Raw genomic sequence first — 20,674 nt, forward strand, 5'->3', positions numbered from 1 at the left:
AAGGCAGTTTGAGAGTCTTTCCCAGCGTGTTGAGCAATGTTGGATGGGTCATGTCACTGGTTGTCCTGTCCCTGATGGATAGTTGAGGAAAAAACTCTGCTTCTGCTGCTTTGAAAATGGGAGAGGTGGACAGCAAGCCATCCTGTCAGAGCCGTGCCAAGTTGCAACAGATTGTTTTGTTTTGTTTATTCTTTTGTTTTAGGACTTGCACCATGTTGGCCTGTTGGTATCCTAGATGCCCTTGTCATGTCTGGCAAGTGGTAGGGTTTGCCGGGTATCTCATGAATGCTGTCTGTTCCTTTTCAGGGTTCGGAATAAAGCTTCAGCTAGCAGATACAGTCCTGATGATGGTAAGGTTGGGTTTTTTTATTATTTTTTATATTGTGTGACAGCTTTAAGTGAACGGCATGGCTCCCAGGCTGAGCAAGGGACAGGCCATCTGTCAAGTACCTTCTGTCCCTTCAACCTTCTGTCCTTCCTTGTACATGTACCACATGGTCTCTGGCACTGGTGAAAGACACTAGAGCTTTCTCTCTGCCCTCGTGAGAGAGGGTGTTTGGAGCAGGCTCCCCCGAACCTGGTCCTGACCCCTTCTCTGAAGAGCTGGCTCTTAGGGGGGTGGAGGAAGAGCAGGTCTTGGCAAGACTTGATTAGAGACTGATGTTCCTGCTGTCAGATCTGTTCCTTTCTAAACAAGGAACTTCAAGTTTCTGTCAGCCTTTTATGCTTTAAGATTTCCACTGCCTAGTTTAAGCACAGGGTCTCTCTTTGGTTTTGGCTGTGGTGTTTTTTTTGTTTTGTTTCTTCAAATTAAAGTTTAATTTAAATTTTCTTTAATGGTGAGTTTCAGAGAACAAAGTGAATGAATGACTAATACTGTAAAGTAGTGCTGTTTGTCTTATTTACTTTGATATTGGATTCCATTTACTTTATGCTGCCCCCACATTTCAATGTTCTGCAGCTTTCTGTGTTACAAAAACATAATTGCATCTGAAAAATTACCAGTGAAAGATAGAAGTTCTGGCATGTGGATGGGGGGCACTTGGGGTTCCTGCTTCCTGGGGAAGTGTGGGAAGCTGACTGTTTTATTTTGTTTAAATATTTAGTGCCTGAAAACTAGTTCAAAGCATTAGTCTGAGGATAAGAAGCATCATCATTTGTACTTCTCCCTGGGGGTAGAGAGAAAGTTAAATTTTTGGCAGCAAGAAGAGCTTGGAAGATTTATTTTTTTATATATATATATATATATACTTATATATATATATATATATATATATTTTTTTTTTTTTTTTGCCCCAGCTTCTTCAATTTCCCCTGTCTGCTACTTATCACTAGATAAGGATGCTAACGTAACCAAACTCAGCTTAAGGCATCAACACTGGAACCCAGACTGGCACTGTCTGGGTTAGTACTTCTGTCAAGTGACTGGGGGCATTTGGCTTCTCAGAGTCGCTTTTTAAGGCAGACTGAGATCCACATGTGCATTACTGTATGCTGTGTAAGTCCCATGCGTTGTGTTTGAAAGGGTTTTCTTCACAACCAAGCAAGCAGAAAATTGTAAAGTGTGTTTAAAAACACTCTAATACTGAGTTGTCAGGGGTAGATCCAGCTGTGAGAACAGCAGGACTTGGGGCACTGGAGACAGCAGTGGAAATGGGAAGGGCCTGTACACTGTGGGGTTTGGGGATGCTGAAGGGATTGGGCCAAGGCCCTGGAAGAGCCCAAGCTGATGCCAAGGGGTCACTGTGTAAAACCAAGGGGCGCAGTCTCAGCAGGGTGGTGGGGCTGCCCCTGAGACCAGAAGCCCTTCTTCCAGGGGAGGCACTCCTGGTGCTGCAGCTGGAGGGTGCAAGTGCTGCAGGTAGTTGAGAAGGTGCTTTCCAGACTGCCCTGGCAATAGGTGGAAGTTAAATCCTGGTACTCGAAGTATCCAGAGGAGCTGCAGAGTGGAGATGCTGTGCTGAGCCCAGGCCTGGAGGGTGGGAGGCTGGATTCCTGGGCAGGGAGGGTTGCAAGATAACATCCTAATGAAAGGATAAAGAAATGAGATTCCTTCACCTGCTGTGGGTTTCCTCCCAAATAGACACCTGGGCCTTTTGTGACCTGTCCTCTCCACGTGCCCAGCACTGCCTGGCTATCTGTCACAACCCTATCCTTTCCTCTGTGGAGGAACCATGTCCTACCCACATGCTATTTCTTTCTCTGTTGTGCTTCTTGAGGGTGGGGCTGATGCCTAAAAAGTGATAACTTGCATCTTCCCTGTCCTCCAGATCACCCAGTGCACACTGGCTTTCTCAATTCTTTCTCTTCTTCCCACCTACTGGAATTTCTTTTTCTCTAAAGTGACCCTGGCTCTCATCTTCCCCTTTACTCCCCTTTTCTTTCCCCTGCCCCACCAAAAAAGGGTGGATGGAAGGTGCCTAGGAATCTGTCTCTATGATGTCCAAATATGCTTTGAGTTCTGTGTGCCCTGTTGCTCCTGTCATCCATACTACATCCTGTTTTTTTGGTTGTTTTTTTGTTTTTTTTTTTTCTTCCTTCCCTGGGGAACACCTCCCAATCCACATCATAATTATCCAAAGGAGAGAACAGCTGGAGGAACCACACCTAGTTCACCACATAGCTAAGCGTTTACTTTGCTGACTCACCCACACACTAGGAAGTGGGACCGAAATTAGTGGGTGAGTTGGAGTCTGAGGTGGCTGTTAGAGCCAGTGCAGAACATCTCATCTCCCTGGCATGTTTGCTTTGTCCAGATTTAAATCTGTCCTTTGTGGCAACTGCTTGATCGCTTGGGAGAGAGAGAAGACATGTTGCTTGAGAGTGTGTGTGCCTCAGTGCTGTGCACATGAGAAAATGCTTCTCTCGCCCTCTCCTGGTGATCACGATTTCCAAATGACTTTAAAGCAGCAGGAAAAATTCTACCATGAGAGAGGGAACATTGCATGGCAGATGATGAACAGTAGGTGGATCAGAGCTGAAATGCAGGCCGATACCTACCAAATGGCTTGTTCCTGCAGCAACCTGCAACAGCAGCACTGCTAGTCCTGGCTCAGGCTTAAGGCTCTCTTGTGGGGGAGAGCCTTTCCTCGGGTGTTTGATCCATGCTGTGTTGTCCACTTCAAGTGCTCCTCTGAGCTATTTGTTGCCCTGTCAGACAGCTGAAGTAGGAGGGTAAAGAAAGCTGAAACAGAGGACACCAGGTCCTAGCCCACAGCCCAAGAAGCACAGTAAATATGTCAGAGGAGACAGTGAACTGGACTTAAACTGTCAAATGTCCTTGCTGTATTGGTCTGCCTCATACAGCATACATAGCAAGATCTGTCTATGCTCATTGCTTTGGGATGGATCAGGTGCTGGGAAGCCAGAAGAGGAGCTTGGAAAGATGGGGGGAGTTGTCAGGCTGCAGTAAGGCTGAGTGGCTTTAAGTTCTGACTGGTTAGTTGGACCTCTTTCAGGTTGTATGTATTCAGCCTGCCCTGTGCCCCTCTGCTGCAGACTGGCCACACGATGTTGTGATGTGGGTGAAGCTTTATGAGCACCTGGGCCTGTCTCACCATTTGCCACCACTGGAAGACGCTGTTGCTCCCGCTGGTCTCACTCTCTCCCTTTTGGGGAGTTGGGGGTTTGACAACCTGCCTGTGACTTTTCCAGGAATAACTTGAGGGAGGTAGTGACAGGTGACTAGATTCTTGCTTTGAGGGTGAGGGAGGAGAAGAATTAGAAATTTATACGAGTGCTCCAAATATCATGAGACTCATCCTAGAGTTTGCCACGTCTTGCAGCCCTGTAGGGTGGTCTCCACTGGATGCTGCAGAGAGGCTTGTGCTTTTATGAGTCAAAGTGGCAGCCTGTGTGGGGATGCTGAAGGGAATGGTTTTGCTTCATACAGTGCAGGAGGGAAACACTTGCTTTGCAGTATGCTCTAGAGGGAGGTAGGGTACCAGCTGCTTCTCCCAAGCCTCTCCTGCTCTTCGAGCTGTTTGCATTCACCTCGATCTGTTTTTCACTGATGTGAGACTAACTGGCTCTTATGGGTCTGTTTCCATCGCAGGATCTGGAATTATGACATCTTCGCACCCTATCACAGCCAGTACTCCTGAGGGAAGCAGCTATGGTGCTATCGGTACGGTATCTTCCACAATTGGGGGCATAGAAGTGTGGGCTCTGTCTGGGGCAGGATCTGGCCCAGATTTAATACTTTAAGGCCTGAAGGGACTGAAGATACAAGCTGGTCTAACAGCAGGTTACAACTACTTGAAAAGGAGTGGTAGCTTGGGAGATTCAGGTTGCACATTAGGAAAAAATTCTGCACCAAAAAGGTGGCACATCTCTGGAAGAGATGCCCAGAGAGTCTTTGTCCTTGGAGATGTTCAAGTCTCAGCTAAACAAAGCCACAGTCATCCGATAACAGTCCTGCTTCCAGCAGGAGGTTGAACTAGATTGCCAAATGTCCCTTCCAACCAAGCTTCCAGGAGTCTGTTATTAGCTCATCAAGCCTGTCTTTAGACCAAAGTATGTCCTTCCCTGGCAGGCTAAAGGATTGTGTGCCACAAGGCAGGACAGAGACAGAGGTTCTTTCTGTCTGGGGGTTTCATTAGGTGAGTGAGAATGTCACAGTGTCAACAGATAAACCGTGCCCTGGGCAGCAGAAGAAGCAAAACTCCCTAGAATGCTGCTGTTCTGAGATGATGGGAAACTCCTTCCTTTGCCAGAGTATTTTAGTCTCCTTGCAAGTGTTGTTGCTCCTGTGGAAGGATGGGTGCTGAACAGCTCAGTGCTGGGGACTTCTTGGACATAACCCTTGGATTTGGCAAAATGGACACCCAGGTGTAGGGTGATGTGGTGCAGGTCAGGGTAGCATAAGGCAGTTGATCAAATATGAGAGGGCAGTAGCTCTGTGTAATTTTTAGTCCCTGCTCAGGGTGCATTTGCTCTCTGCTGTAAAGATATCCTGATACCTCAGATGTTGCCCAGTTGTTGGACTGTGAAGGTGTAGTACCTCTGAACACCTGGTGGAGAAATTCAGAACTGAGGCTTCATGAGCTCTGGGAAAATTCAGGAGGAATTAGGTCCTGGAGCAGAGTTGAGGGCTCCAGGCTTTTTTCAAGAGTACTCTTTAAAAGCATTTGGGAGACAAGACTTAAATGTTCTGCTCAAATGTCTGGGCAGCAGGCTGGCAGGGAACTCGGCAAGCCAATAGGGAGAGTACAGGCAATCCCAATGACCTGCAGGTGAACAATACTGTGCATGCAATGGGAGCAAAGCTGATTGTCTGCCTGGTTTGAAAGTTCAGTTTTCTTCCTTTTTGTCTTTGTTTTACATTTTTCAAAAAGCTTATATGCAAAGATTATACAAAAACTATAGGATGGCCTGTTTCTGGCTCCCACACTGCCTGCTGTTTTCACTAGAGCTTTCTGGCTTGTTTTGGACTTCCAGATTTCAGAGTCCAGGCTAATAGAAAGTAGAAAATGTTACAGAGAGGAAAAAGCAGTAGAGTAAAAGTAGGGACAGAGAGAATGCTGGTGGGGGGGGATGAGTAGGGGAAGAAGAGTCTTTGAAAGTGCTCTTAACTGGCGTTTGGGGCTTTTGGGGAAGGGCTGTGACCATGGGACAGGTTTGTTCCCTGAAATGGCCTTGTCTGCTTCTCCCAGCAGAGTTGCTAGTATCTGGGCTGTTACCTTGTTGCTGTCCATAGGGGGACCAGTTTCTTCTCCCCACTCTGTTCCAGATGAGTCGAGCTCCAGTGGTGGACGGCAGTTGTCTTCCCCTGAGCGAGGGCCGCAAGCTGGTTCTGACACTGACAGCTCTGTTGAGGAGGAGAGCGACTTCGACACCATGCCAGAAATCGAAAGTGATAAGAATGTCATCCGCACTAAGGTACAGCTGCCATTGCAGTCATGGCCGTGATGCTGGACCATGGACACAGCTGGACCAGCACTAGAGTCACTTGCCAGGGTTTTTAAGTTTCTGTTTCCTTCTTTGATGGATTTCATGTAACAAAGATGAATGTATTTTTAGTGTTCTTCCACAGTCTAGAAAGTCTTCCTGATGTGCTGAGTGCACTACTAAATTGAGCGATTTAATATGGAAAACCGTAAGTGTGTTGGGAACTATCAAGAAAGAGAAAGGAAGCCCAGAGTGTCCCAGAAACATCAAGGTGATAGGACAGCATGAGGGGAAAATAATGTGCAATGGTAGATAGTTAACTAGCAGGAATAGCGTGTTCCAGTCGATGTGCAGGAATCAAACGACTGACACAAGTTCTGTGATTTAAACTAGCATATCTCAGAAACTGCCTTCTGTCACCCCACACTGCTCATTGTGGGTAAGAGCTTGGAGCCACTCCTGGAGCTTATTAGAGGATTTTGTAAAATTTGTTCTCCATAGAATCAAGGGACACAATGAGCACTTTTTTTTTACATCACTGTGTAAAAACTGTCCAAATTGTACCAAATTGCATGTTGTCTAAATGCATTGAGGATTTTCTACTGGCTTGTCTTCCTCATTAGTGTGTGTTTTTTGTTTTTTGATTTTTTTTTTTTTTTTTTTTCCCCTCCCTTCCTTCCCTCTTTCCCATCCCACTAATGTTTTAGGTGTTCCTCTATTTGTCAGACTTGTCCAGGAAGGACCGAAGGATTGTCAGCAAAAAATACAAAATTTATTTCTGGTAAGGAGAAGATAACCTGGTAAAGCCCTAGTTCGGTACTCGGTTTTTGGTTGTGGACTCTCCATCTGTGTCCCCATGCTCTTCTTTTGAACCACGCTTTAGGCTTGAGGATATTCTTTGAGTTGTCCTGTTATGCGCTCTGACCCTGTTTCAACCATTAGCTGCAGGTCTCACATACTTCAAGTGAGGGTATTTGTGGACCAGTGCACACACGTCTGCAGATGGATACTGGTTTCTGTAATGGCTCTAAAGTAGGGTAACAGGCAGTGCACCGGAACATACTGGGGAAGGTGGAATTGGCATTTAAACACATACGCATGTGATCCACCTGCTAGCTTTTCTTGTGCCCTTAGCACTTGCCTCCTGTTGGACCGCATTAGCATGTTTGCTCTTCTACTTCAGAAGATTGTAACTGAGCTGGTATAAAGCTCTGACTGGCAGGTTTACTGGGAGAGAAGGGTCTGTGCCCTTAGGCACTGGAGTGTACATGACAGCTCCATGAGCACTGTGGGGCTCTGCTGGGTGTATGGTGGTTCTGCTGGTGTGTGTAACTGCTGCTGCCTCCTCCCTGCAGGAACATCATCACTATTGCAGTGTTTTACGCCCTGCCGGTAATCCAGCTCGTCATCACCTACCAGACGGTGCGTTGGCCTCTGCATGGCTGTCCCCTGGGCCTGGGTCTTCTTGCCTTTAAACCCGCTCTGTGGCTACATAGTGCAAGGACAGTTGCAGTGAAATGAGGTCACCCAGGAATCCCACTTGATGTCTGAGGAGCAATTTACTTTAGCTGCTCTCTCTGCACCAGGTGCTGAGCAGTGCTGCTGGCCTGGCACACTAAGCTCGCAGTTCTTCTGCTATTTCTGCCTGGAAAGTGGGGAGTTCAACTGTCTTCCTACCCTTCTGATGTCTCATTTGGGGCCTGTTTCACTTTAGAGGCAGGAGGAATAACTTGTTATTTCTAAACTGTACTTATTTTCACTTGTCTACCAGATTTGTTGTGATCTGAGTGATTCCCCACCCCCAGTTTCCCCCTTACCATCCTGCTACTATTTGGAGATCTACAAGCAGATCTGTTTTTCCACCCCTTCTTCTATTAGTGGGAGTGGGGGGCAGCAGGGGTGAGAACACACTATGTTTCCTTTGAAGACTGCTTTCAGGTTTGTGGCACGTATCAACCTCTTGCCCCCATAAAAGCTTCATTTGTAAATGCTGCTACTCCTCTGTGCTGGTGCTTGAGTTAGGCTGTGTCCTAGTCTCTAAAATGCATCTTTGAGGCACAGTGGACCTTTACACAGCGACTTTCTTCTAAAATGTTTGCACCCAGTCCCTGCTCTGCCCCAAGCACTTAAACTAGGCAAAGAGAACAAAAAAGACCAGCTGGAATTCAGACCAGTCAAGGGCTTGGATGATAGCAGCTCACCCCAGTCGTGTCCAAAGCACCTCCAGGCTGCTGTCAGAGGTTTTGCTGTTTTTCAGGACTCTGGTCTCCGAGCTATAGTGGGTTGTGAAAAGCCATTTGCAGAGTGTAATGTTACAGAACGGCAACTCATGAGTGCCATATACACAGTATGGCATTTACACCTTGTGTGCATGCTGATGCACACAGCAAACCCCTCAGAACAGGGAGGAAGTGCTAACGTTGGGCCTTCTGCCTCCTTTCTTCCCAGGTAGTGAATGTGACAGGCAATCAGGATATCTGCTACTACAACTTCTTGTGCGCTCACCCCCTTGGAGTGCTGAGGTGAGTGAGCACTGTGGTCACTGTGATATTGCCTTGTGTGTCCTGCATGTTTGTGCTGTGCCCAGGTCAAGATTTTGTCCTTGCCAGGCTTACAACATCTGTGCTGGTAAGACCACAGAGGGTTTAGAGCTCACAGCAGAGTCTCCCTGAGTTTTCTGCTTAGCTCAGCTATGGCTTTCTGTTGCAGTGAGACACAGGTACCCAGGAACATGTGGTACCTGGGTTCCCCCAGCAAATCTACTGGGAAGCAATGAAGGGCTCCTGGGCTCTTCTGAACACTTTCACATGCATCCAAGGAGCAGCAGCTCTGCAAAAGAGTTTAGCTTAGTCCTTTCAGTGTAGCATTTCTCTGATCTAACATGGGAATGCAGAGATCCTAGAGTTAGGAATCTTGCAAGGAAAGTGTTTAAATCCACTGAGCCAGGTGAACTACTCAACCTAAAATTGTCATGCAACATGTAAAACTTGGCAGCTGCCCAACACCTGCTAGGTGCAGGATGGTGAGGGAAGCAGAGCAGACGCACAGTTTGTGGCCTGGGGTTCAGCCTCCAGGTGCTATGCTGTCCTTGTCTTAAACCTTTTCGTTTCCTTCAGTGCCTTCAACAACATCCTCAGCAACGTGGGCCACATGCTGCTGGGCTTTCTCTTCCTCCTGATTGTGTTGCGCAGAGACATCCTCCACCGTCGGGCCATGGAGATGAAAGACGTCTATACCCTGGTGAGAAACATGGTTGCATGGGACCTAGTGGAGGAAGGAAGGATAGGGAGAATTTGGAAGCTAAACAGAGTGATCTACACAGTGGGTTTCCATTTGCCTGCCTCGATGGAGGATTGATTCCTCTTCCTTTTTCTCACCTGCAAGAAGGTGGAGGTGGGACGTTTGTGGTCTTCTACACCCCAGCACTTTGCTGTTTCCAGTATGTCCATGCTGCTGTGGTGACCTCATTTTAGCTTGTGAATATGGAGATTAGCACAGGAATGATCCCTGGGGCTGTGGCTTTTTCTCCAGTGATCACTGGGGAAGGAATTGAGACAGGTGAGCTGGCCGGAAGCATGTCTGCATACCTGCCTTGTTCCCTCATGTCATGGGACAAGTAGTAGGGAGAAGCATCGGCTTCCTAGGGAGTGTAGGAGAATGCTCTTGCAGACAAAGAGCTAGACCTAGGTTTGTAACGGAGTTTGTGAAAAGCACAGCCTGGGAGTTGATATCCTGCTCTTTTGCTCCCAGGGAATGTGGTGTTGCTGTGACCTCTCTGGACAGTAGTAGTGTCCCAAAATGCTTTTGTTCACGGTGGGGTGTGTGTGTGTGTGTGGGGGGGGGTTCTTCCCCCCACCCCCCCCCCGTCTTGTACAGTCCAGCGTTCCATTTTTGGCCCCTCATTAGCAAGAGGGCATAGAGCAGCCTACAAAAACTCAGAGAAATTTGGGTGTCCTGGGACTCCGAATGAAAACCTGCTGTAGCCAGAACCTCTGCAGGCTTTTTGGTATCTCCTGGGAGAGACTGGAGGAAATATGCAGCCCTGTTGGCATGATGCTGGTGGTTTCTGGAGACAGCCCTGTTCTCTCTGGCTTGATAGCAAGTAAAGGCCCTAGACCAATTTTTACAGTCTGCTGTTTATGTACTTTCAGATGACGTCTGAGCCAGAGATGAGGTGGAGATGTCTTCTCACCTAGGCTGATGGGCTCTGCTCCTCAGGTGCCCTTAAACCCCCATTGCCCACAATAACAAGGCCACTATTCTGGATCCACAGTGCTGTTTTGTGCAGGATGTAGCACCACACAATGGGCAGAGCAGTGAGATTTTTGGTCTCAAGATGTCAGTACCAGGACACAGAGGTCTCTAGACGAGAAGTTTCTGTGTGGTTAGCTTGGATTTGTTCCCTGTGGATTCAGTTGGCTGTGCAGGGTGGCTAAATGCAGAGCCTACAGCTGCACACAGCATATTGTGCTGCACTGGTGGATGGAGGACATGCATGGGGGTACTGGGGAGGAAGCAAAGGAGAATGGAAACTTGCTTGTGATTGGCATAGTGAGGAATACTGTATTGTGCAGCTCTACTCTCTTCCAGGACTATGGAATCCCAAAGCATTTTGGTCTCTTTTATGCTATGGGCATTGCTCTGATGATGGAAGGGGTGCTCAGTGCCTGTTACCATGTCTGCCCAAATTACTCCAATTTCCAGTTTGGTAAGCTGAGTTGCCTTTCTCCTTCTGAGTTGGAGGCAGGATTTGCTGTGCTCTGCCTCCTGCTGAGTTGCTGGTATTTCCCATCCTTCTACCCATACAAAACTTCCCTGGAGTTTGCCTCTTTCAGGGCCCAGTCAGGAGGTGTATGGCTTTGGAAATCGGGGGCAACTGCACTTCAGCCCCCTTTCCGGGGTCCTGGGGACTCCAGTAGTGCGCTACTGGCAGGAGTTTCCCTCACTTTTGCTGCTTAGTTTGAAGATGGAAAATACACAGCCAGAATGGCCAAGTGCTAGAGCCTAGAGTGCTTTGTTCTCCACTGCAGTGGAAACTTTCTCTGGGGGCCCCTCTGCCTTCCTTGCCTGTTCCTGTGCTGCCCTATGTTGGGCACTTATCTTATGGGCCCCATTCTTTGTTGTCCCAGAGCATGGTAGATTCACTGCATGATGGCAAAGCAGAAGATGCTGTCCAGTGTCATGTAGCATCAGGGCTTCATGTCTGCTAGCTTTGGGTTTGGCCCTGCTGCCACGTTTCTCCTTTATGCAGTTTGGAGCAGCTTCAGTCTGCTGGCAGTACTTATCTTCACTGTCTCTGTTGTGCTCCCTCCACAGACACCTCCTTCATGTACATGATCGCAGGACTGTGCATGCTCAAGCTCTACCAGACCCGCCACCCAGACATCAACGCTAGTGCCTACTCTGCCTATGCCTCGTTTGCTGTGGTCATCTGTCTGGCAGTCCTTGGAGTGGTACGGCTCCCTCTTATCTACCTCCCTCTCTGGGAAGGAGATGGTGCTGCTGGATACATGGCTTAAGTGGAAAAATGGTTGGGGAGAGCAGCTGAGATGGATAAGAGTGTGTGAAGCAGCTGCTAGCATTTGAATTCCCAGTGAGCTTGTTTTTTTTCCTCCTCTCTTTCCCTGGGCTCACAGAGCAGAGAAGAGCAGAGCAGTTTTCTCTAGGCATGTTCCTTTTCAGGCATTGCCCACCCCATGCTACCCTTCCCAGGAGGGGAGGTTCATGCACCAAGGTGTCCATGTGCAAACAGCTGGCTTCCCATGGGGAGGCCCTCCTTGGAGCGGGGGGAGAGCTGGCTTGAGCTTCAAAGAGAAGTGTCCTCTGCCAAACTGCTCGTGTCTCTTCTCCTGCTCTGGGAAGCTGTGTTGCTGGGCCCAGCTCCTGCGGTCGGCTTTGCTATCTTTGGAGGGATGCAGGGCTAGTATAATGGTCTGGGGGCTCCCAGGCAAGTTTCAGAAGTATCTAGCTGTAGAAGGGCAGTGGTGCAGAGGGAGCCGGCAGCTGGAATCGCGAAAGAATCACCCTTGTGCACCAGCAGTCACTGGTGGGTCAGGCTGGTGCAGGGCTTTGCCTGTTTGCTCCTAGCAGCACAGCTGCTGAGCTGGCTTGCCTGAACTGCCAACCTGTGCTTGACCTATGAGGTCTCTGCTCTCTTCTCTAGAGGTTTGGGGTTTCATTCAGCAGTAACCAGGCAAAATCCATTGAATTCTTGCTTTGAATTAGCAGCTGTGTCCCAGCAGGGCTGTTAGCCCCTCACTACCCACCATAATACAAATTATCAATCAATTCTGTGAAGGTCTTTGGATGGGAGATGGGGTCTGTGGGATAATGCATGCAGGAGCCACTGATGAATTTGGGATTTTCCAAGAATCGCTTGATAGCTGTAGCAGAGCTGCACACACTGGGATTTTATTATGGTGTGCTGTATGTTATCTTGTCAGATGCTTTGAGGAGTGGAGCGAGCTTATAAACTGCATGTCTCCCTAGCTCCACTCATGCAGGGGCAGCTTTTCTGCCTTTTAAGTTGTATGATCACACAAAAGGAAACATTCAGGCATGTGCCCCGGGGGAAAGGGGTGTGTGCTCACAACCTGGCAGCAGCCCTGAGTTTCTGGGCACTTCAATGTATGACTGAAACATCAGGGTTTTCATATAGCTTTAAGTAGGCAACTTCCAGTCCTTAAATAAACTAAAAAGTGTAAGATAGGAGCAACTGCCTGCACAGCAACTTTGTCCTTTTTGGGATAAAAATAACCATTTGCTGAATTGCTGTGTAGCATGACTAGCTTTTCAGACTTTGCCACGCACAGGTCATACCTGTCTGACACTTTCTGTACCTGAATTAAGTGAAAGATCTCCTGAAACAGTGGGGTATTCTCACTTTTGTACCTCTGAAGAATTCCCATGTCTTGGAGATCATTTGATTTAGGCTGTACTGGAAGTGATTTTAGTCTGCTATAATGCACTAGTTAAAGTAACAGCTGGTTCCCTGACTGCCTGTCTGTAAAATCCAGCTCTAGGTCTGAAAGCTGCTGCCCAGGAGCAGGGAGAGATTGCTTGAACTTAGGAGTCCCTGCATTTCTGTTCCCTGAGCCAGCTGCAGTCCTTCCAAATTGCCATCCCTCTCTCAAGGGGTATTTAGAAAGAATGGTCTCTTCTCCAGAAGTGCTGAGCTCCTATTGCTCTTCTGGACTTTGGATTTATAGATCTGTTTTCAGGTTGAAGGATTTGGGGGTTTCTCTTCTATGTTCAGTGAGGATTTCTGATGTCCCATGATGATGTGGGGGGTGGGGAGGAAAGGACTGGCCAACTGATAGCAGGGCTCAGTTTGCTCTTAATGTATTTTTGCTTTCAGGTATTTGGGAAAAATGACATGTGGTTTTGGGTCATTTTCTCAGTGATCCATGTTGTGGCCTCTCTGGCTCTCAGCACTCAGATCTACTACATGGGCCGCTTCAAGATTGGTAAGTGCTGTGATTGAACTGTATTGCTCTGGGATGTCCAGGCACCTTCTCTTCTCACCTGCACAAGTGACCTCTGCAGCATTTGGTGCCTATGTGAGCCCAGTCCCATGGCCTGTGCTTTTGTTCTGGTTTAGCCTGTCCTTTCCCTCATCTGAGGCTCTTTCTGGCCTCAAGTCCTCATGCTGCTGCTCTGCAGATCTGTGGGAGCCAGCAGGACCAGGCTGCCCTGTGGAGCTGGAAGAGCTGGGCTCCCTCCCAAGGAACCTGCCATATAGCTACAGCTCTCCCTTGCATTGTGCTCACAGGAGCAAGCTACATAAACCCCATCATGGGGTGAGGGGGGTCTACTGGAGAGCCTGGCTGCTTGTGCTCTGCTTACAAACGTGTTTCTCCTTCCTCTTCTGCTCCCATCTGCCTCAGATGCCCCTGACTCAGGTAACTGGCAGCAGCTCCCATTCTTCTCTGGGGAAGTGACTGAGCAATGGTGTGGCAGTCAGGGCTGCATGGATGTGTGGGGGGAGGCAGCCCTGCACGCCCTTGGGGGCTGGCTCTTGAGGAGTGAAGTCAGTTTGCCAGCAATACGGCTTGTCCTTCTTCCTTGACAAGGGGGGGATGATCTAGTGCCAAGATCAGAGCTCTCCTGCACTATGAGCCTTTTTAGCTCCATGTTCGTGTCTGAAGAGGGGTGTGTGTGTGCATGCATATGCATGTCTGCCCGTCCTCCCTGCCACTGATGGCTCTCCAATGAAGCCTCTGCAATGACTTTGGTGGGCAGGAGTATCTTGAATGCATGCTGCTTCTCCAGACCCCTCTGACAACTGAGGGACGAGTGTCTGCCATGTCCCCTTCTATGGCAGCTTGTTCCACAAAGGCATTTTTCCCCTTGCTGCATGTGCTTCTCCTCCAGAGAAGTGGCTGCAGAGCCAGCCTGTTCACACATACAGACAGCCTATTTGAGTCTTGGGCTGTGCCAGTGTCAAAGGGCAATGGCTTTTTAACCTGTCATTCTGGCCAAATGTTGTATCCCAAACATGGTGGCTGCCCTACTGCTCAATACAAACCGCTTCCCAAGGGCCAGAAATGAACCTGCACACTACCCTGCTCCTCTGCAGACTGGGTCCTCTGCCAACCAGCAGGTGCCCACTTTTTTTTCCATTTGACCATTTGGAGCTCACTCTGATGGCTGCCTTGTCTTTTTATCTTCTTTCTCTGGCAGACTCGGGGATATTTCGCCGGGCAGCGATGGTGCTATACATGGACTGTATCCAGCAGTGCAGTCGACCAATGTACATGGTAGGCTTTCCTCTCCTCTTGGCATCTCCCTCACCAGTCACTCACTTATTAGGCGGTATGCAGAGGAAAGCATTGTTACTGTTTGAAAAAGTGATGCTTTGCTTCCCTTCTTTCCCAAAATATATGGATAGATGTAGATCTCTAGTGGAGCTGTTTACCCTGACCAGGCCTCCCCTGTTCCAAGGCTCAGTGAATAAAACATCAGAGCAAAGGTGCTACAGATGTGATAGGATTTGCCTTTGCAAATGTCAGTTCAAAGGGACTAGCATAAGACTTTGGGCAGCAACTGTCTGTTATGGCTCTGGGGCTAAAGCAATGGCTATTGATATTCCTACAGCACCTCAGGGCAGATGGCAAACAAATAAGAAACAGTAGCTGTTACCTTATGTCCCATTGACTCCTTTCTGCTTGGTACAAAGTGCAAAGCTTGAAGCCAAGTGAGCTTTGTATCTGTGAACATCCATCCCATTAATCTTAATTCCCTCATCTCTGAATACGTGCCAGACTGAATTTTGCAAGCAAACTAGATGCACTCAAGCATAAAGTAAGCCTGGTTGGCCTGAAATAGCTATGTCATGAAAGCAGCTATAAGCACAAATGTACATTCCCCACATATGTATTCCTTCTGCCTGCCACAGTTACAGTACTTCCTTAGCTAATGGTGAGATCGGTGGAAAAAACTCCTTGCTTTGTGGATATATGCACAGTGCTATCCAAACCTTCCACTGCTTCCTCTTTCAAGCATGTCCTTCCTCTATGTGGTAACTGTCCTATAAAATAGGAGGGGGGCATCTAACTTGGAAACTAGCAGAAACTTAGTCAAAGGATTCACGGACAGGTGAGCCTCCTGAGACTGATCCTTAAGTGCTGGGCTTATCATCTTTAGATGCTTAGTCTCCTCCTTGCAATTCTCCTCAAATCTGTGAGTGTCAGAGCAATGTCCATCTGATAAATGCTCCCATGGAACATATTTGAAAGCCATGTGCATATGCATTTACAGGAACTGGACTCAAAGTCATCAGACACTGTTATCTTGAATTTCTGAGGAAAAGGCCTGTTGCATTTCCTTCTGCTTTCATATAATCATCAGTGTTTTCTCCTCAGGACAGGATGGTGCTGCTCATTGTTGGAAACCTGGTCAACTGGTCCTTGTAAGTGTTGGGTATATGTGTCTTGTGTACTTGTGCATGTACAAGCTGGCATTGTACAGGACTGACATGTAGGTGGCCTGAGGTGATGGGGAGATGTGGTGGAGTCTGCCACAGCCCTTCTGTGCTTGTGCCAAAACATGCCTGCAGGGCAAAGAGATGGATCCAATGAGCAGAGTCAGTAGGCAGATCCATGGGATGATGCTGTCTTGTGGCTTCATGTATCTGAGCTAGCTCGTTCAGAGCCAGCCTGGCACCTTAGGGTTGTGTCATGCTGCATACCTACTTCCCATGGAGCTGGGAGGTCTCCAGCATGGCCCAGGTGCAGGAGACTTGACAGAGATGGTTGTTAGCCAGACAGTCAACAGTGTCTGGCTCACCAGTAACAGTGTGGCTGGAAGGACCAGCTCTTGGATGAGACCTGAAATCATTGCCTGAAGCCCTTGCTTTTCACTAAAGCTGCTTTTCAGGAATATGCCTTCTGCTAAACATCCAGATCTGCAGCCAAGCCCTACGGAGGCACATGCATTTGGCCATGGGTGGAAGCAACCCAGAGCTCCTACCCTTTCCTCTGTGGTCTCATGTTGTTTGTGGGGGGCTGAGCATGGTTGAGTCTGCTCTGCTTTGCTTCCCAGCAGAGACAGCAAAGGCATACAGTGTATTTTCTCCAGGGAATCGGGAGGCTGTTGCAGTGCCTTGTGGTCTGAGAAGGGCAGCAGGCAGTGACGGGTTTGGGGACCTACCCTGTGCCACTGTGAAAGAGACTGGTTCATCTCTCTTCCTCCCTCTCCCCACTCAGCGCTATCTTTGGACTAGTGTATCGGCCCAGAGACTTCGCCTCCTATATACTGGGAATCTTCATCTGTAACCTGTTGCTGTATCTGGCTTTTTACATCATCATGAAGGTAAAGGCGCATATCTCCACAGCTGTCCAAAGGGGAAGGGATGGGCCTTGCTGTTCCTGGCTGAGGTCTGGGCTCCTGCAGTGCCATGGAGGGGCCTGTGGGGGACTCTAGAGTGGGATGAGGTACAAGTGTTGGGCTGGAGGCTGCCAGCAGAGGGGCCATGCCGGTTCCCGCAGAGCTGCATGGGTATGATTTAAACAGCATTGGTGCCATGTTGTGGTGGCTCATGAGAGTAACTGTCCCAGAGAGCAGCTATTTCCAGGGTTTTTATAGCAGTGTTTGGCTCAAGGAAACTTAATGCTCTGTGCGAGACCAGTTCCTCAGCCCCTGCTTTGAGACAGCTGTTGCTTTCCAAAGCCTGGTTCGGGAAGGCCGAGGCAGGGACACCCATGCTGACCCTGAAGAGAGCCAGCCCTGCTGGGCAGAGCTCCCTTTCCTAGGCTCCCTGCTTCCCTTTCCTCTTGGGAATCACTCTGGAGGGCCCAACACTTGTGCTGGGAGCAGAAACGTCAGGGCTATGTCCAGGCTCCATGTCCTGCACTTGGAAAAACACCTGATACAGGAGCTGCGGCTGTGATTTCCTGGAGCTGCTGGTGGGGAGGTGTGAAACAGCCTGTGCCAGGTCTGTGGGAGATGCTGAGGCTGACCCCGTGTGTGAGGAGGGGGCGCTGTGTGCGCAGATCCTCTCAGTGGTGCTTGGGCTGTGTCCCTGTGGGGCAGGCAGTGCCCAGGAGCTCTGCCTGCCCCTGCAGCCCTTGGTGGGTGCAGGCAGCTCCCAGATGATCCCTACTGGCCCAGTGCGTGGCTCTGGGCCTGCTGTGAGGCTGCATCCTTTTCTGCAGCTCCGCAGCTCAGAGAAGCTCCTGCCCATCCCCCTGTTCTGCATTGTGGCTACGGCGGTGATGTGGGCGGCTGCCCTCTACTTCTTCTTCCAGAACCTCAGCAGCTGGGAGGTAACTCTCATTTACCTTTCACCATCGACCTGCCTGTCTGTCTCGCCATCTTTCCTCCCTTAACTTGTTGCCTCCCTATTGTTCCTCTTCACAAAAAAAAAAAAATAATACTTTGGGAAAGAGTCTTGGGCCGCTTGGAGCGAACTAAAAGCCTTCAACTTCTTCAGTAAATTGGGAGGGGAGCACAGGAAGTTGTGGTGAGCCAAAAATAACTGTATGCATGCAGCCCTGGAGAAATGATATGACACAGGTGATCCTGTGGTGACTGGTCCCAAGCACTTGCTAGGGGACAGAGGAGGAACTGGGAATCTGAAAGGTGAAACTGGGCAAATTCTGATGAGCTCTGGATGGCAGGCTCCTCCCTGGGGAGGGAAACTAGCTGGGGAATAACCTGCCTAGAGATGTAAGGGCTCTGCGCTTGGAAAGGCTCTTAAATCCATACTGGATGCCTCCCAACAAGATACAGCATTTGTCTTTGAAAGTGAGGGGCTTGCTGCAGGGGTGTCTGGGGGAGGCTGAGCAGCTTGTGCTGTGCAGGATCCCTCATACCAAGACCAGAGGATTTTCCCCTGGCCATGGCTTGTGTTCCTAAATCAATCTCCAGGTCCAAAGTACTGCACCAAGTTACTGCTTTGTCTTCACTTCATGTCCTGCTAGCACAGTGCTTTATCCTGGCTCCCTGGGGAGGGTTAAGATGAGGCATTCTCCAGAGGGCCTGATGTGGCCCTGTGTGAGAGGATATCGGGGCCTGACCCTCTGCGCTCTCTCTCAGGAGACTCCAGCAGAGTCTCGGGAGAAGAACCGGCCGTGCATCCTGCTGGGCTTCTTTGATGACCATGATGTCTGGCACTTCCTCTCTGCGGCTGCCTTGTTCTTCTCCTTTCTGGTGAGTCCTGCTCCAAGCCCCCCTCACTCTGCTATACAGCATCACCCTCTCTTTCTCCTTGTTCTTCCTTGTCTGCATCAAGGTGAGGCAGCCCCAGGATCCCACAAAAGTGCCCTAGCTCCTCTTCTCTGCTCTCTCCCACCACCTTTGTGGTGATCGCTGGGAGCAGGGTTTGGACTTTCTGGTTTGGCTTGTTCTTCCCTGGGCCTCCTGGCTTCAAATCGCTTCTGGGGCTGAGGGTCATGCAGCCCTTGTGGGAAAACTGAGAGACTACTGGTCTGAGCAACCCTCTCCGCAGGTTTGTGAAGAGCTCCTAGCCCCTCATTTGGGGGAAGACTCCCTTCTCCCCAGGCAGTGGGGTTGCTGGTGTGGAGCTTACCTCAATCCTGGGCTTTACTTAATTGCAGTAGTTGACTCCTGTGGTCCTCTGCTTAGTCCCCTTTTTCAGGCCTGGTGGCCTGTGTGATGCCAAAGGAATAGGTGCCCCCTGGGATGGGGGGACAGACCAGTGTTTTGGGGCAGCAATGAGGGACCAGCTTACACCACGGTCTGCGTGGTGGTCGGGGCAGGCCTGGGCTGGGTTGCTTGCTCAGGTCCTTCCAGCACCACAGTCGCTCTGTGCTGCCAGAGTGACTTGCTGGGGTGTGTGGGGGAGCATGGGGGGTGTGGTGGTGTTACAGAAATAAAGTTAATTGGGCACATCTATATGAGCCACTGTCACAACTCCTGTACATGGTGGAGACATGGCCCAAGTGGAGCCCTGCTGTGACAGATACCATCAGGAGCTGGTTGTGCTCCCCAGCCACAGGCTGCTCAGTGAGGGCTGGTTGCCACCTTGTGGTTTACTCCTCCTCAGGTCCTGCTAACCCTGGATGATGACCTGGACACGGTGCGCAGGGACAAGATCCCAGTGTTCTGAGCCCTGAGGGGAGGCATGGGGTGTCCTGAGCCACTTGGCCGGCCGAAGGCGCTGAGCCACCAATTCCATTCAGAACAAACCTGCTTCTGTGCCCAGCAGCCCCGGGGGAAAAAGGAGCTGGATCCCATGGCAAGCATGAAGGGATGCTGCAGTAACTGAGGCAGGACTGGAAGGGAAGATGGTGTTTGCTCCTTTCCCATAGCACCTGCTGGGGCAGGCACCACCTGACAGCTGAGGCCAGTGAGAGCCTCTGGCTTCTGCATCTTCAGTGGGAGCCAATGAAGAGAGAGGTAACTGGAGATTTTGTCACGGACTCTGAGTGGCTCAAGGCGCAATGCAGACCCTTCCCGTCTCTGCAGCTGGTGCCTGTACACTGGGGGCTGCTGCCCTCAGAGGGTCCCCTCAGCAGGCACTGGGAGAGCATATGGTTCCTGTCTCACAGCCATTCCAGTGGGCAAAACAACTGCTGGGTGAGCAAAGGACTCTAAGCTGAGATGGCAGTGGGGGATTGTTTTTCTTTTTGTTGGAGAGGCTTGTCCTGCGGCTGAAGGGGAGCCATGATAACAAGAGAAACTCATCCAAGGGACTGCAGTGTTTGAGGGAGATGGTGGACTGGAGCTGCCCATGAATGCTCTGCTAGAGGCAGAGCCTCCTGCCTTGGCTGTTGCAGCCTCTCTTCCTTAAACACATTGAACCACCTCACCTCTTCCCTCTGGCAGCTCCTACGTGGGCACTTGTCAGCGTGGTGGTCTCCTTTTCAGCACCAGAAGTGCTGTCTCCAAGCAGTGTGTGCCACTGGTGTGGTGAAGTTGCAGCCATATTTGCAGTATAGCTTCTTGCTCCCTGCTGCATGGTCCGGGGAGCCTTGCTAAAGGGACAAGGTGGAGTGAAGAACCGGTCCAGCAACCTCAGTCTTTCTGGCTCCTACATGCTTGCTTTGGGCAAACTTGGCAAAGCAGGTTCCCATTCTGTGTTGGGGGTGAGGAGGAGATCTTATGAGGGTTGGGGTTGATCTCTTTATCTAAAGATCTGGACCAAACTTTTTTCCCCTCTTCAACTTTTCTGCATCTGAAATAGTTGTTTTTTTAATGGTTTCTGCATTCTTCCTGAATTCTCAGTTATTTAAAAAAACAAGAATAAGATGTGAAATATTGCAGGCATTGCATCTAAAATGTGACCTGCTTTGCTAATTTTGAATTAAAAGGTATTATTTGA

General features: G+C 49.5%; 1 protein-coding gene across 1 annotated transcript in view; it reads left to right on the plus strand.

Moving 5' to 3' along the window:
* The window catches only part of SIDT1 (SID1 transmembrane family member 1), a 47,766-nt gene extending 27,092 nt beyond the window's left edge, over window positions 1–20,674 (plus strand). The window contains exons 10-25 of the mRNA XM_026065449.1: window positions 307–350; window positions 4,055–4,126; window positions 5,732–5,880; window positions 6,597–6,670; window positions 7,245–7,311; window positions 8,338–8,411; window positions 9,006–9,129; window positions 10,480–10,597; window positions 11,206–11,342; window positions 13,247–13,355; window positions 14,572–14,648; window positions 15,753–15,799; window positions 16,596–16,701; window positions 17,544–17,654; window positions 18,427–18,540; window positions 19,397–20,674. Coding sequence (XP_025921234.1) covers window positions 307–350; window positions 4,055–4,126; window positions 5,732–5,880; window positions 6,597–6,670; window positions 7,245–7,311; window positions 8,338–8,411; window positions 9,006–9,129; window positions 10,480–10,597; window positions 11,206–11,342; window positions 13,247–13,355; window positions 14,572–14,648; window positions 15,753–15,799; window positions 16,596–16,701; window positions 17,544–17,654; window positions 18,427–18,540; window positions 19,397–19,459 — 1,486 coding nt within the window. The 3' untranslated portion in view covers window positions 19,460–20,674. The remainder of the gene's footprint in view (window positions 1–306; window positions 351–4,054; window positions 4,127–5,731; window positions 5,881–6,596; window positions 6,671–7,244; window positions 7,312–8,337; window positions 8,412–9,005; window positions 9,130–10,479; window positions 10,598–11,205; window positions 11,343–13,246; window positions 13,356–14,571; window positions 14,649–15,752; window positions 15,800–16,595; window positions 16,702–17,543; window positions 17,655–18,426; window positions 18,541–19,396) is intronic.

The sequence above is a fragment of the Apteryx rowi genome, unplaced genomic scaffold, assembly GCF_003343035.1.
Source record: "Apteryx rowi isolate R43461 unplaced genomic scaffold, aptRow1 scaffold_228, whole genome shotgun sequence".
Classification (NCBI taxonomy): domain Eukaryota; kingdom Metazoa; phylum Chordata; class Aves; order Apterygiformes; family Apterygidae; genus Apteryx; species Apteryx rowi.